At 40.4% G+C, this 15801-nt stretch overlaps 2 protein-coding genes across 3 annotated transcripts; one reads left to right on the top strand and one right to left on the bottom strand.

Moving 5' to 3' along the window:
• Positions 1-2461: 2461 nt before the first annotated feature.
• On the bottom strand, positions 2462-10268 carry SARAF (store-operated calcium entry associated regulatory factor). 2 transcript variants are annotated; one of them, XM_062492933.1, is made up of 6 exons: positions 10187-10268; positions 9352-9527; positions 7753-8140; positions 4665-4773; positions 3047-3165; positions 2462-2523 (listed from the first exon to the last, which is right to left on the bottom strand). In XM_062492933.1, the coding sequence occupies exons 1-6, from the start codon at positions 10260-10262 to the stop codon at positions 2498-2500; spliced, it is 894 nt and encodes a 297-aa protein (XP_062348917.1). In that variant the 5' UTR covers positions 10263-10268; the 3' UTR covers positions 2462-2497. The 2 variants fall into 2 exon arrangements, with proteins under 2 accessions (XP_062348917.1, XP_062348918.1); XM_062492934.1 differs by lacking the exon at positions 2462-2523 and adding an exon at positions 4460-4583 and having other exon boundaries at positions 3046-3165.
• A 225-nt stretch (positions 10269-10493) lies between these two features.
• Positions 10494-15723, top strand: LEPROTL1 (leptin receptor overlapping transcript like 1). Its single transcript, XM_062492932.1, has 4 exons — positions 10494-10559; positions 10726-10801; positions 12003-12189; positions 13243-15723. The coding sequence occupies exons 1-4, from the start codon at positions 10544-10546 to the stop codon at positions 13357-13359; spliced, it is 396 nt and encodes a 131-aa protein (XP_062348916.1). The 5' UTR covers positions 10494-10543; the 3' UTR covers positions 13360-15723.
• Positions 15724-15801: the final 78 nt, after the last annotated feature.

Raw genomic sequence — 15801 nt, 5'->3', positions numbered from 1 at the left:
GTGACATAACAGAGCTTTTCTGCAGTCTCAGATCCCTAACTCTGATTTACAAGAAAGCCTTCAATTCCTTATGGGGTTCAGTATTTTGCTACTGAAAACTTGATAAATACAATAACTCTACTCCCAGTATTCTTTTAATGAAACAACATACAGCCTACCCACTCTGCATCCGGGGGTAAAGGATGATATTATTTACCCAGAAAGTGGATGATGAGAGAGAGAACTCTGAGAAAACAAACAATGCCATCTCTGCAGGTCTCAAGATAGTGACTTAAAGACAAAAATACTCCTTATTCACTTTATTTCATTCCTTTATCAGAGGGAAGGGCAAGTATATCCAAAAAGATTCAGGAGCTATGGTAGATTTATCTATCAGATTTATTTATTAACTCACATTTCATGCAGAAATTATAAATACATAAATACAAATGAAAACATTGTCTGAAACATTTCATAGGATACTGTAATTTATTTCAAACTACCCACTGAGAAAAAAATCCAGTTTCACTGTTAAGCAATAAGCTGACAAAGCAAGTATCGACTGTGACAAGCTTAACCTGAATACACTTAGAAATAAGTAAGAACTCCATATTTAAAATAAATTCTTTTGCTGCACTTTGTCATAAAGATAAGAGATTTACCATGGACTTCTTCTCATAAAAGGCAGAGCTTTCTAGGAGGCCATCAGTAAGGTCTTTGCCATTTCCTTTTAGGTTCACAGTGCAGGCTATTAATGCAGTTATTTTCCCCCAACCCTCAGGTAGCTCTGAGAAGCAAACCACCATTTCACCCTCAAATTATCAATTTCATTTGATACTTTTGAAACATCACTTTTAGTACAAGCACTTTTTCACAAAGCACTTTTTCTGGCTGTTGACTTCAAAAAGACTTCTGGGATTTGCTGGTTTGGTTTGCTTGCATATTTTCTTTTCTTTTCTTTTTGGTTTTCCCTCTTTTGGTTGTTTAAGCCATACACTGAACTTGGGTGTTACCATACAAGCTAACCCCTTCTGCATTCATGATGGACATGGTTGCTTTTCCCTGAGTTATGCTGAAGTATGTAACTTCCTTAGACTAACTAGACCAATTTAATCTTGCAGACGCAACCTGTATCAGCTGAACAGTGCTTTGCTTTTGTTGTAATAGCTGATATCAATTCCCAGACACAGTATTTTCACAAGGTTGAAAGACAAAGCTTCTCTGGCTGCTGCCAGCATACACAAGCTGTGTGCACACAAACACTTCTACACTCTGTTAGGACAGGCTCTTGAGAAGAGCTGGGTGATCAGGCAGCCCATTTTTCACTATTCCTCTCCCCTCCCAAACCTGAGAAATTTCTCAGCTTTTTATCCAGCAATGCAATATCCAGCAATTCCAGAGAATAAGTCATCCAAGAACTGGATGACACTCCACAGAGGCCCCAAAATATCATCACGGAACAAAGCAAGGCCTCTCTGCTTCCCACTCTTTGACAGCACTTTGTTTTTAAAAAGCACATTTGTGGAAGTTTGCATCCTGTTAGATATTCAATTTCCTTTTTTTGTCTAGTATCAAGACCTTCTGTATCCCAGAGACTCTATCATCTCTGCATTAAGAACATTTTCTTCCCTTTTGCAATGAACACCTTTGGTTTACTGTGCCCTGGACAGGAGACCCTGCAGGACAGACAATACACATCACAAGTTTTCACAGCATTGCCAGCCATTAAAATCCACCATTAAAAGGAAAATCTGTGGCCTCAGTGTAGGCAAAATGTCTGTAATCACCTGAATTTAATTATCTCAGTGTTCCAGAAAAAGGTCCAAATTTCCAGGTTATTTACCCCCAATAATTTATAGACAAAGTCCCCCAGGTTGTCACAGTCACATTTGATAAACTCTCTAACTTGGAGAATCCATCAATCTGCACATTTTTGCTCCAACAGTCACATAGCACAGATACAAACACACTAACATTAATCTCTTCATACACAGTTTTGCTCTTGTCCACTGAGGAAGAACTCATCTGAGTTCTGAGTAGCTGACTGCACTTATAGTTAAACTTCACATGAATTCTGCGAAGGCAAACAAATGTAGCTTCAAAGAACAGCACTCCATATGTATCAGGTATATGCTGGACTAACAGGAAAGAGGAAAAATATTATCATAAATTCTGGATCAAGTGAAATTAAGCCCAGAACATGAGTAACAAAATACATGCTTTGAAAATCTGGTAAGGCTATCACTGCCATAATGCCTCAAGTACAGATACATGGTTACTGTAACATCATTCTTCTTAACTTGGATGAGCTTTTTCTGTAGGAGATGCTCCTGATGTGAAACAGTGGATGTTCCAGTACCTGTGATACCCTAAACAGCAATAACAGTCCACAGAGAAAGTGAGGAATTCTTTGCCTAATCCTTCATACCTCATATCCACTTCTGAAGTATACTACTACTAAAAGAAGTACAAGTACACAAGATTTAGTTCAATAACTGATATAATAATGTCAAGGATTTCATCTTCGCTTTGTGCCCCCAAAGCCTAAAAAAAAAAAAAAAAAAAAAAAAAAATTAAAAAAAGAAAAAAAAGTCAGCTCCACCATGACCTTTCCACTGAACTCTCTAGCTCCAGAAAGGCTGAAGGTGGCATGAGATAAACATATTCACATGAAGCAGAACAGCAAGCAACTGTGGGCTGACTGGCCTGGAAACCATTCTGTTCTTGCAGATTAGACAACCTGCATTCTATAGAGAATGTGCATACTTGCTAGAGAAGGATACGCATAGTGTACATCAGAAGGGAAAGCCTTAAACTAATGCACCTTGCCAGTGAAGACAAGCCCAATGCTGATGGTGTCATGACCACCACAGGCCTGCAGGGAATTTCATGCCCCACAGTGCTACCCTGCTTCCAGAGGGAATGGAAGGAATGGACATTGTTGCATGCCATCTACACCAACTGGGAAAAGAAAACAAGGATGCTTGTTGAACCGCAACTAACATCTGCATGTTTTTGATAGGTCAGTCTTGTGAGCTTCAGGAAGTTAAAAGGTGTTTTGCCTTACCAGAGGCAGTTCTTGTTCCTGAACTGCTTCCTTCTGTGGAATTCCTTGAGTGCCCATGCATAGGAGGTACAGCTGTGGGATCTGTCCACATACTGTGATATGAGGAACATGGCTGTGGTCTGGCATGAAACAGAGTAGAAGGAAGGCTGCATTAGTGGCCTTTGGAAAAATTAAGAGGACACCAGTCCAAACAAGAGAACTGCACCTCCAAGAGAAAACTAAGCAGTTACTTCAAAGCTGGAAATATTCCTATTTAATGTATTTAACATATTGAGAGCAAGGACATCCAGTGCTGTGATATCATCTGTAGACTTTCAAAAGGAAATTAGCCTTTATTCTTCAGAATAAAGAATTCTAACAATTGCAAATGAGGAAATTTTTACCTTAGATTCTGTCAGACAAGAAAGATGCTAGAAATCTGAAGTTTAAATGCATTCTGGCATCACCTACATCCCAGCCATATTTGGCAAGAGAACACATCCTTCTGTTAATTATTTTGAAAAGGTCGTAGCAGTAACACTAACATATCATGGTCTTTGACTCACTCACTTAAAATTACTTGCTTCCATGGATATGGAATTTCCTGCTGTTGAAATTTGCAAACGTATCTCTCACACTTCCTGGCACCAGCACTTTGAAGCACATAATTTCAAAAGCCTAAGAAACCAAATTAAATAATAGTGGACCAAGGACATAAACAAAAAGAAGCCCAAGCTAGGAAGCTTGCTTATGTATCTGGACTTACTCAGATCTTTTATCCTGAACAGTAATTTGTGGCTACTGAAATGGGGGTGTGTACAGAAATCAGGAAACTAACCTGCATGTAGATACTACATAAACATAATGCCTCAACACAAGAGTAATGTATTTAAGCCTTAAGAAATACAAGGTCAATAAAAACTTTAACACATTATACCTTAGAAAAATTCTTAGCAGAATTAATACAAGGCATCTGTTATTAAAAATAGCCCACTTTTCCAACACATTTGCTTAGCCCACTCCTGTCCATATACCTTACTCTTTAATCATATACCTTAATCTGTAATCATTTCTACAGGAATAGACTTGATACACAGGCAAGTTATTTGATAAATAGAGAAAACTGCTTAGGCTCTGAAGATTCCCTGCAGGAATCTCATCTTTTCTCTAGTGAAGCCTAAAATGGCAGAAAGTACTCTCTTTAAACTGTTAATCTAAACATGATGCATACTAAATGTCTAAAAGTCTATACAAAATATGGCCATCCAGACTTATTTTAGGAAAAATGATACTGATACAAGAAATCTGTATACAGATTATTATATGCTTAGTATGACTATGTGTGTTTTAAGGCAATCTGCAGATAAATTGTTTAAATGCCCAATTTAAATTTGCAGGTCATCATGCCAGGTCAGAGAAAGCAGAATGAAGTACCTCAGTCTTTCCAATTCTGCCTCAGAAACATGTTTGAAATGTCTCTGGTCATAGAGCTACAAACAGCTGATCAAAATTCTTCCAGTGGTAGGATGATATAACTTGAATGACACAGGCCTGAAATCTTAGAAACAATGTCAATATAGTATATGGCATACCCCCTGAAAGCTTAAATGCTTAAAATCTGATAGTATGCATATTTTACCTGTGACTGCCTGCCAAGTAGCCTAGCAAGCCTCCTGCTCCTAATCCAGTCCAAAATCCTGGTCCTGAACTGGTTCCATGGTGGGAATGAGTTCCAAAGCTGTTGTCATCTTAAACAAAATGAAAGTAGGAAGCATTAAGTTAGTAACAGACTAATCCTCAAACCAGCTGTTGCAACAAAATTATCTCCTGTTAAAGATAACAGAAAATTAGACAACAAACTGCTCCTGATTTCAGCAGATTTTTGATCAAGCTTAACTTGAAAGGCCTCAAATTTCAGAAAGCAGGAAGCCCCACGTAAACTATCACTACTATAAAGAGTTTATGTTAAAAATCTGCTTCCACTTCAACTCACAACCCTGACGTTTGCAAGACATGCAAAGAGTCCCTGCCTGCTGATCTATAAACAGACAAGTTAGATTAAAAATAGGAAAGGAAACGAAGAAAGAATGATCTGCTGAAGGTCACCAAGCAGGCCAGAAGCAGATGCAGGAACACAAATCAAGTAGGAAACACTGCATAGGGATCAAACCACAAAGACACAGAGCTCCTAATCTCGCAGAGCACAGCTGCACAGTTTGAGTCACAGTGGCTCAGTGTAACGCTAATATTACTGGTATTGTTCCTGGTAATCCTAGTCTGGCACTTGTTATCAAAAGCCAAACTAACTGCAATCACATTGCAAAGTTGTCATTACCCATGAGTCACCAAGCTTGACAAATACCTTGATGAAAGTGCAAGCATATCAAATAGGTTGTGGGGGAAGGGGAGTCACAAACTTTTTGACATGTGACCTGCATAATGTGAGGTTCTGAGTCAGAATGAATGTCTTTCATTTAGAAAGAAAAAGAGAAAATACAAACCCAAAGGAGAATAATTTTCTGGTCTAGCAAAAATCATGGATGCAAGAATAAGCTCAACCACAGGTTTAACACATAATAAAGCATAAAAAGGACTGAAGATAACATTAGGGTCTCCCTGAAACATGCCCACCCGAACAAGTAGGCCAGAGATGGCAAAGGTAAAAATTAGAGGGCCTGGTTTGTCTTCAAACTGATATGGGTTTGAAGTCACAGAAGATAAAACAAAAACAAAATAATAAGTTTCAGTCTAGACTGGATTTTATGTTGAATTTCATTTTGAAATATGTGGGGAGAAATATAATCTCTCATTAGGATGATATGCCATTAAATTATGCTGATTTGAAACGACAACAAAAAATTACTTAATTTGCTGCAAAAACAACATTAATCAGAGGTGAACCAACTCATTTGTTCAAAAGCACAACTAAACACTGACTCAGAAAACTGAGTAATTTTTGTTGAAATATCTAGAGTAAACATTAAGAATCATGTCAAACAACTAAATGAGAGAAAGCAGAATTTAATTAAGATAGTCTAGCTAAACAAGTTTCACAGGACACATTCTGCACGTTAAGGGATTTAAAATTAGGTGAATTAAATATTAACAGCAATATTTGAATAATATTGCTTTTCATTACTGTCATGTTTCCAAAGACTAATACATTCCTGGAACATGTGGACATACATACTCAGAGATGTGCTCTTGCTCTGCTCCCACAATGTAAGGCAGACACTAAATGCATGAAGTAGCCTAACATTTAATATTTTTAATCTGTCTCCACATTTCAGTTTTCCTCCTTACTTTGCCTGAAATCTAAGGACAAGTCATTGACATGCCTTATTAAACACATCACAAGTTAAGCACTATATGACTCCCAGTGTGCATTTTAAGTGTCTCAGTTTTCAGCAATCCTCACAAAAACATTCTCAAGGCCCTGCCCTTGTTAGATTTGAGACTCTTACAAAGAAAATGTTGTGGGGCAATAAACTGACAAGGACTGAACAGAAAAAGAAAATTAAAATAACCCTTCACTGTTTCACCTGTGCCCAGTGTTAGAGAGCTGTGTGTCATGGCAAGGAGTCGTGCTGACCACCACAGTACAGCCAGTGCCGTGCCCACACATGGACACTGATGCCCTCACAGACAGACAACCTGCCATAACTACATGCAAACCTATTTGCAAAGCCAACAAAAGTAGATTCCCTTTCATTTTCTGGTGCACGTAGAGCTGACAGTTTCTGCTGTGTACACCCTGCATAAGGGTATCCAAAAGAATTACACTGTCCCCTCTGCTGGCCAAGCTGTTTGAACAAAACTTGGAGAAAGCATTAATAAGCATTATTAAAATAAAAACTTTCAACTAAGTAAACCTAATCGTTGTTATGTATTTTCTCGCCAAAACCCCTTCTCTATTAAAAAATTATGTAACTTGTGGGAATGTAATTTTCCAGTTCCAGTCCTGTGAGCAGCTTGCATGTTTACACGGTTAAATGAGTTAATCATACACCATATGAGTAATATTTATTTCCCTGAGACACTATGAGGCCTAAGGAATACCATTTATTTATGCAACAGAAATCACCAGTTTTCTGGGAAAAGCTGCCTCTTATCCCAGCAGCAGCTTTGTCACTGCTTTTGTAATTTCAACTTCAGATGAAAGGCCTCACATGAGATTCAGATGCTGTACCCTCTAATGACACTTCACAGACACTGTTCTCTGCTCTGGGAACCAAATCTTTCAGCTGCTGGGACTACACTGAAGCCCTGTTAAACACAGGGTTGGTACATGATACTCAACTTCACCAACTGCTTTGTGAGTGATATCAAGGCTGAAAGGCTGTTCTGTAAACTTTCAGACTGCTCCTTTGGCGTGGGTTTGTTTCTGGCTGTGTAAGAACGTTCTCTTTTCCCGATTACCTATGACAATTACTCTCCTCTTCACAGTCCTGCTACTTCACAGGTGATTAAAAGAATGCTTGTAGAACATGGGAGGTGGCTTTTCAAAGGTTCAAAGGGCAGCCTGCCCTGGAAGCCTGTGGAAAACCAAGCCCTTATTTCCTCTTTTGAACAAAGAGCAAAATACAAAGCTGGCTGTAGGCTCCAAAGCCCATTGGGCAGTTGTATGCAAATTCTGTGGTTTTAATTCTACCCCACCTTCCCTTACCACACATGGAAAAGGACAATCCTGCTTGCTCTTTCGAATACTGTAAATGGCTGAACCCTACCTGTGAAGGCGGACTTAAAACCAGGAGGAGGAGGAGGCGCCTGCTGACTCTGCCAGAAGGGCTGAGAGAAGCCATCACTGTGCCCAGAACTCTGCTGAGACTGTTGGTTGCTGAGGAATAACTTGTATACTCCAAAACCAAGAACAAGAAGAACAATTACAACAATTGCTCCAGAACCAGAATAATTTTTCCTTAACTGGTAATAGCTAGAGCCAAAGCTTCCAGAGCTCTTCACTTTCCTTTCACCTTCTTCAGTCAGCTCTAGACTGAACAGCAAACTACAAGAACCTCTTAGTATGTAAGGATCATGTGGGTAATTGTAGCCTTCACAGCTCACTTCCATTTGTCCAAAACGGTAGGCATTTTCCAAGTCTGCTCTGCACTGCCACTGAAAAAAATAAACAAAATACAAAGTAAACATAAAGCCCCGAAGATGAAAACAGCCATCTGCTTCCCCACATACCCCCTGAAATAAAGATGCAATTGCTAACAAATCATCTACTGGCCATACATAAGAAATTTCTGTGAGCTCCTATTTTGAAAAGGAGTAGGAATTTGATTACTAAATGAATTTTAAATCCTAAAACTTAAAAAATATTTTCTCTTTCAGAACACTGAAGAATTGTAACTCTTGGAGATTTTATTTTGTTCTTGATACATAATAATAGTTCTAAAAATGTGCTGTACTCTGTTCAACAACTATTTAATAAATGCCTGTCCCGTGCAAACTCCATGGCACCTTCAAAAACATAATACGTGAGACTGAAATCCAGTTGCACCATTGTGTCCATTTGTGTCTGTGCAGAAATCAAACGAAACTAGGACAGACATCACTAGGCATCCATATGCAACACTTAACAATTACACTGGGGATTCTCTGGTTGAATAGGTGGGTCCTCAGGCTCACATCCCCTTGAGGTACCCAAACATAGGGATCTCTAATGGCACGTGACATGTATCTTGGATAAAAAATAAGAAAGCAGTTGTTTCTAAATTAGCAATTCAGTACAGCAGTACCAACTGCCCATTAATATTTGGCAGTTCTTTCACAACAGTGTATCAGTTTTAGCAATTACTTTGGGCCTTGGTTCCTGGTTGTCTATTGACAAGGGCCTCAGCAACAGCTGTAAGCCAAGACTATTTATTGACTAGCACTCCCGTCCTAAGGTGGAAATGAAAGTCAAGCAAGTCTGAAATTTAGTTTTTAAAAGGCAGAGGTGAAGTGAAAAAAATATTTCGAAGCCCTTTCCATGCTAATGAAAAACTGATATTCACACAGCAATAATAATTCTAAACTATCCTCTGGGGTTTGCAAGAGTTTGATTTTATAAACTCAAGCACCATTTTGTTTAAAACCAACAAAGGTTTGTTATGCCGTGCTTTTACATTAGTTTCTTCAAAGATATTTCAAACGCATACCTACAATAGTTCTGGAAAATCCAACCCTAAAACTATTTAGGTTAAGTTTTAGCTGCAAGAGCTCATCTAACAAAAAGCACCTGAACTGACAACCTAGCTCACTACTCTTTGCTCCTTCAGAACTTAGCAGCTTGGGGAAAACTGATTTCATAAATAGTTTAATAAGTTTTAAACAGTTACCTGTACATCATAGCCATCCCATCCTTTGTTGTAACACTGAACCACCTCAGGAACATGGGAACACCCCGCAGAGCCTCCTGTGCACTGCAGCTGAGGGACCGCAGCTGTCCGCCTGGATGTTGTGTATTGCCCTCTGTGGAGAGTGAGCGCCTGAACATCCCGCAGCAGAACCTTCCCTGAAACAAGCAGCACAAAGAATCACAGAATCCATTAGACTGGGAAAGACTGCTGCAATCACCAAGTCCAACCTCGATAAAAGAATACCACAATGTCAACCAGACCATGACACTGAGTGCGACGTCCAGTTTTTCCCTAAACGTCTCCAGGAACGGTGACTCCACCTGGGCAACCCATTCCAGTATCTGATCACCCTTCCTGTGAAAAAATTCTTCCTTCTGCTTGTCAGCACTTGTGCAGGTGCACTCCTCTTTGGCTACAAGAGCCTCCTCTCAGAAGGCTGACGATACAGAGGCCGAAGCGGTACGCCTGCATCTTTACGAGACGAACCTCTAGGAAACATCAGACGCCCAGAGGGAAACGCGGCAGAGTTCCCCATTTCCTTCCAAAGCGGCTCTGGGCTACTCCTCGCAGGCAGACAGCCACCACCGAGGGCAGTGCGGGATCACGGCTGCGACACAAGCCGGTTAGAGCGAGCCCAAACCCAAATGCTTTCCTGGCGCGGACCCCGGCACAAGCCCTTCTTCCCCCGTGCCGGCTGCAGCTAAACCGGCAGGACTGCGAAGTGCCAGGCCGCGGAGGAGCCGCCAATGCGCCGGGAGAGGAGGCGAGGGCGGCTCAGGCCGCGCTGAGCCCCTCTTATCCCCGCGGGTCTCACCTGGTCGGTCCCAGCCCAGCACGGGTCCCGCGGCGACACAGAGCAGGAGGAGCAGGCGTAGAGTAAGCCCCGCCATGGCAGCACCGAGAGCTGTCACCCTCGTCCTCGAGGGCGGGGCCCGCGCCGGAACGCTCGGGGAGAAGCCCCGCCCTCATCGTGCCGTGGGGCCAATGGGTGGCGAGGGCGCGGCGCTTCCCGCTCTCTGCGCGCGCCCTGTATGAGCGTCACGGGGCCGACCCGGGAGGGCCGGCGCGTGGCTCTCACCATTGCCGGAAGCGGCTTCCGCTTCCGTGCGGCAATTCCGGTTTCCGGCGCGCACCTCTCCGGTGCTGCGCGGCTGGCGGGACGGGCGGCGCCATGGCGGGAATCAAAGGTGCGCGCGGCGAGGGGAGGGGCCGGGCCGGTATCCCAAGTGCCCCCACTTCGCCGGGCGGCCGGGGCTGCGCTGAGCCCCTCGTCCGTTAGCGGGCGGCGCTCGGTGGGTTTGTTTGCACGGTGTATTGCACCTTTCCGATTGGTTCGATTTGTTCTCGTTGTAGCGCTGATCAGCCTGTCCTTTGGGGGAGCGGTCGGACTGATGTTCTTGATGCTCGGATGTGCCCTGCCCCAATACAAGTATCGTGCACTCTCTTTCTATTCCTCTATTCTTTTATGTGTGTTCGTAATTTCAGAGAAGTCAGGCTTCCGTAATGGTAGATTGATAAATCCGCTCTGTGTAGGAGGGTCCTCAGGTTTTTTGGGTGGGGTTGAATTGGATTTTTTTGGTTGGTTGGGCTTTTTTGGCTTTTCCTTCAAAAGATTGGGGTAGGGGTAAAAAGAAGGACTATCCAGGATTTAATTATTCCTAAAAAGTAATGGCAGCAAAGGTTAAACTACTTGGCCTGGCTGCAAACTGTAAAAGGATGCATTGCCGTGACTCTCTCTACTGGTGTCCTATTGTGACTGACCATCAGATAGCAGCATCTTCTGAGGTGGGCAGCAAGTGTGTGTTGCCCAGGGAAGTATTTGCATTTTCTATGGCTGCCCAGGGTAGCTGGGCTGTTGGTGACAATCAGGTGGATCCTTGGCTGTGTCCCACATTTGTAATGTAGCATCTCACTAATCGCACCTGTTATTTGTGCTTTCCGGATGTGAGTCCTATCTCTTGGTTTTCAGGAGATACAAAATAGCAGACCAAAGTGTTCAGTTAGTAAGGCCTATGGCTTTGACTCTTTGCAAGAATGCTGACTTTACAGAAAATATTTTAAATTTACCTATTCGCTGTTGAATAAATACCAAATATCTTGTTGATAGACCTGTTATTGGTTGTGAATTGCAGTTTCTACATATATGACTAGAATACCTAGGCCAGCTTTCTTTTGTTATAAACCTAGTGCTAGTGACACAAACCTGTGTGAAGACCATTATGTAGTTGCCCTTAAAACAATGCAGTACAGTTTTATTGAAACAATGTGCACCTGCATTTGTGTACCTGAGAAATCTAGTCTGGGATGCTGTGAGGATATCTCTTAAGTACAGCTGACAGGATAAACTTGGAGTTAATTTCACCTTGTGAGGTGGCATTAGATTTGCCTAGTGAAATCTTGCTTTATGAATCCAGTTAGTGAGCTTTCCTGCAACTGAAGTCAGCTGAAGCCACTCACACACATGGTCTATTGGATTAATGACAACTTATTCCAAGGTAAAGGATTTGCCTTCTCTGGGATTGTCTGTCTTTTCTAAATGGGGATGTTGAATGGGGAAAATGCCTTGCACTGATTTTTAAGAAGAGCAGGAATTAAATCCAGCTAACTAAAACTTTTCCTTTCGTTTTCAGCCAATACTGGCCACTGTTTGTTCTGGTTTTTTACATCCTTTCTCCTATCCCATACTGCATAGCAAGAAGATTGGTAGATGACACAGATGCTACAAGTAATGCCTGCAAGGAGCTGGCAATATTCCTTACAACAGGGATTGTGGTCTCAGCATTTGGGCTGCCCATAGTGTTTGCAAGAGCAGAACTGGTTAGTAATATTTCAACTTGTGATTGTCTTTTTTTTCCTAGAAAACACTGGGTTTTGTGCTTGTTCTTTTTGTTGAAGGTAAAGCTTTCATGCACTGAATAAGTCTTAAAATTACTTACTTCTGGAACCAGAATAAGACTTTTTTTTTTTTTTTTTTTTTTGCAAGAAAAATTAAAACAGAAACATGAGCACGGCAGAACATTGTGGTTGCCATGGTTGCTTCATGTGGTCACAGAATAAAGCCTAACAATACAATGCAGAGAAAATGAGACAGAAAAATACTGTGAAAATTTAACAGGGAAGTAACCAAATATAGAAGTGTAAAGAATACTTCAAAGACAATTTGTGGAATAGTTGGGCTAAAGCAGCATAAATAAAAGAAAAAAAAAGCAAAAAAAAAGGCATTTTTGTACTCACTGTAAACCATATTGTAAATTATGATTATGTCAATTTCTTAAACTTCCAAATTCTCATTACATATTTCCCAGTGTACAGCTTTTCACTAAAATACTTAAAAAGTTCACTTTGTGTGAATGACAGAAAGCACTACCAAGTCAAAAAACACGGCATATGCTTTCATAAATGTCTTTAGGCAAGAACAGCTCAGATGGGCAGTTTGAATGCCTCACACCCTTTGAGTAATCCACTTACTCTCCTGTGAAAACATCCACCTTCTTTTTTGTTACTGGGATACCTGCTGGCATTTTGAAGACTTTAAATATCCATTTTAAAAAGTCTTACATAGCTGTAAGATGTGGCTGCAGTTGTGTTTGATGCTGTTATCAAGCCTTACTTTACATACCAAACCAGTTGTGCCTGCTAGCCAATGCTTTGAGTACAGCTAGAAGAAACTTGCAGTGCTGCTTGGCTGGCTGTGAATTTGTCAGGTAATTTTGGGTAAACCTAGCCTGCTTGGCGTAACCATAGATAGTGAGATTCCGCCTCTTGCATCATGGACGTGTTGCTGAACTTCGTTGAAAATGGGACAGTAAGATATTACCTTTTGTCTTGTTCAGCTCCAAACACATCTAACTAAATTTCCTCTGTTCACAGATTTACTGGGGTGCATGTGCACTCGTTCTTACTGGGAATACAGTCATCTTTGCCACGATCCTAGGATTTTTCTTGGTCTTTGGCAGCAATGACGACTTCAGCTGGCAGCAGTGGTGAAAGGAAGATAAGACAACTATCCACAGGCATCTTATCATGCAGTGGCCATCCATACAAATGAGAGAATGGGCAATAAAGAGAAGTAGCATAGCAAGCCTCTTGAGTATTCTAGATGCTCCTTTTGACGTTGTTCGTTCTGAGTGTACTACTGTTGCTGACAGGGTTTCTGTGTTTTTATGAAGTGGAGAGATGATTGATTTCATTTTTACTTATGGTATGTTTTTAGGTGCTCACTTGGTTTAAAATTGTCATCCTTCTGTCCAATGTTTTATGTGAAGCTTTAAAACCAGGAACAACATTTAAATATAATTTCAAAGATTTAAAGTTGGGGGGTTTGGGTGTTTTGTTTTTTTGGAGTTTTTTGTGTGTTTTGGAGTTTTTTTGTATTTTTTTTTTTTACGTTAAGCATTAATACTATGCTTCAATTTTATTTAATACCGGGATTAAATTATATATAAACTGAATGGAGGTAAGAGATTGTCCACCACCATTGCCAATTACCATTATCAATAGATTGTTGCTATATTTTAGCAGAAGCAAGTTGGGTTGGAGAGTACCAGTTACAGATTTTCTTCTGCCCATACCTCAGACTGGGTGATGAATGCTGATAGCTTTCATTTCAGGAGAATACTGGGGAGCAGGTAGAGTTATTTGGGAGAAAACTCCTAAATTTTAACGCCACTAGCTCTTTTACCTGCTTTGTTCCCAGTTCTGAGGATGTGACATTCAAATACTCTGTAAATGTGTTGATGCTGACATACAAAACTGAAGTGTATGGTAGGGGAAGAGAAAATTATGTTTAAATTCCATTTTTTTTAGAAAAAGTATCTTTTGAACTCTTTATAAGTATTGTATGTTTTTGAACTTCTATGTCAACTTTTTACCACAAAGATGGTAAAATGTTCATTTATGGAATTACTGGTCTATGTTAATTTGAAGCATATAAAAAGGTATTTTCTCCTCCTGTTTTAAATTTATTTTATACATAGCATATATATATAAAAATATATAATAAAACAGCTTTTAAAATGTATATTAAAACTTTTGTGTTAAACTTACCTGCGTTTCCTTCCCTGCTGTTTTTTTTCCTTTTTCCCCCCCCCTCAAAGCAGCTGAGGTACAGTTTTTTTGGAAGTCACTGGCTGAACTGATTTCACTGACTGGTTTTAAGTTCTTATGCATTATTGGTTAATAAGATATATTGTTATGTCCGTAACTGTAGCTTGTGTTCTGTAAGATTGCACGTGTATCTTCAAGTATTTAAGACAAGTTTTCTGCATACCTCTCAATTGTCCAGATTTTTTATTTGAAGAAATCTGCCATTGGACATTCAATCACAACACAATTGATGAGTACCACTTAAGCAGATTTGCCTGTACCACGTGCAGTGATGACCTTGACCAAACTTACTTCTAAACATTTTTCAGTTCTTTAAAAATAAGTCTATGAAACTTAGCCGTGTGTAATTGAAAGCTGACAATTGCTTAGGTTTTGCTCAACTGTATGAAAAGTCACAGAACTGCAGGTCTTGGCTGTAGTATTTGTGTGTGGATGAAAAAAAGTATAAAGTTTGCATATATATATATATACATATATTTATATGTTTCTAAACGTATATGAATATATACAAAGTCTGATAGTAATAGGGTGTGCTCAAGGAACTGCAAGTGGGAGTAGCTGGGGTGTAGGTACCTCCACTCACTGCTTTGTTAATGACCTGTGTGTGGAACAGAGGAACAAGCAGGTGCCAAGGCTCCAGTGCAGAAGCCAATCCAGAGCAGATGAATTTCAAGTATAAGCAAGTGCTTCACCAGGCTGCCTTCGATGGTCGTATTTGGAGCTGTATGAGGGCTGTAGGGTCATGTTTCTTTCCCTTTTTTTGGCAAGATTTCTGCCTCCATGCCCCCAGTACAATGGAGGCTTCAGAGAATCTTCCAAACTAGTGGTTAAAGTTGCAGTCCTTATGAAGGAGGAATGCCTATGACTTGTACAGATATGAGTCTGTTGCCTATTACTTTTCCATGGTCAGGAACTGTTTTCTCCTTCATCCCTGAAGACAAGTGATGCTGTGGATCTCTGTATCACTGGTCGTGGAGCTGACTATATATGTATTGGTGGTGCATTTTTTGTTTGTTAATTACATTACAGCACTCCTTGCTTGCACACCAAGTACAAGAAGTATTGCTCTGATTTATGAGCAGGACATTTGAGAGGTATGATCCTTCCATATAATATGCACTGAGATTGTGTTACCATCCTTCTAGAGGGAAAAGCTTTTGAGTGATACAAATTTTAAATAGCAATCTTGAGTTCTGTATATTTAATCAAAAATACTCTAATAAAAAGAGTATTTTGTTTAAAGTATTAATTGTTCTTTTTCCTTTCTTTAATGTGGTTTTTACTTCTGTGGTAGAGATGACACCGGACTGCTCACTAGCTGTT

Source organism: Cinclus cinclus, chromosome 5 (assembly GCF_963662255.1).
Source record: "Cinclus cinclus chromosome 5, bCinCin1.1, whole genome shotgun sequence".
NCBI classification, from domain to species: domain Eukaryota; kingdom Metazoa; phylum Chordata; class Aves; order Passeriformes; family Cinclidae; genus Cinclus; species Cinclus cinclus.
The sequence above is the reverse complement of the archived record's forward strand: the minus strand, read 5'-3'. Positions and strand labels throughout refer to the sequence as shown.

Bases quoted from the DNA above. Each gene is read 5' to 3' on its own strand.
- SARAF (XM_062492933.1), bottom strand. From the start codon at position 10,262: ATGGCGGGGCTTACTCTACGCCTGCTCCTCCTGCTCTGTGTCGCCGCG. The intron at 9,528-10,186 runs GTGAGACCCGCG...TGCTTGTTTCAG, and splicing joins GCTGGGCTGGGACCGACCAG to GGAAGGTTCTGCTGCGGGAT. The intron at 2,524-3,046 runs GTAAGGCAAAAC...TTTTTTTTTTAG, and splicing joins AGGAACAAGAACTGCCTCTG to GCTTTGGGGGCACAAAGCGA.
- LEPROTL1 (XM_062492932.1), top strand. The intron at 10,802-12,002 runs GTATCGTGCACT...TTTCGTTTTCAG, and splicing joins TGTGCCCTGCCCCAATACAA to CCAATACTGGCCACTGTTTG. The intron at 12,190-13,242 runs GTTAGTAATATT...CTCTGTTCACAG, and splicing joins TGTTTGCAAGAGCAGAACTG to ATTTACTGGGGTGCATGTGC.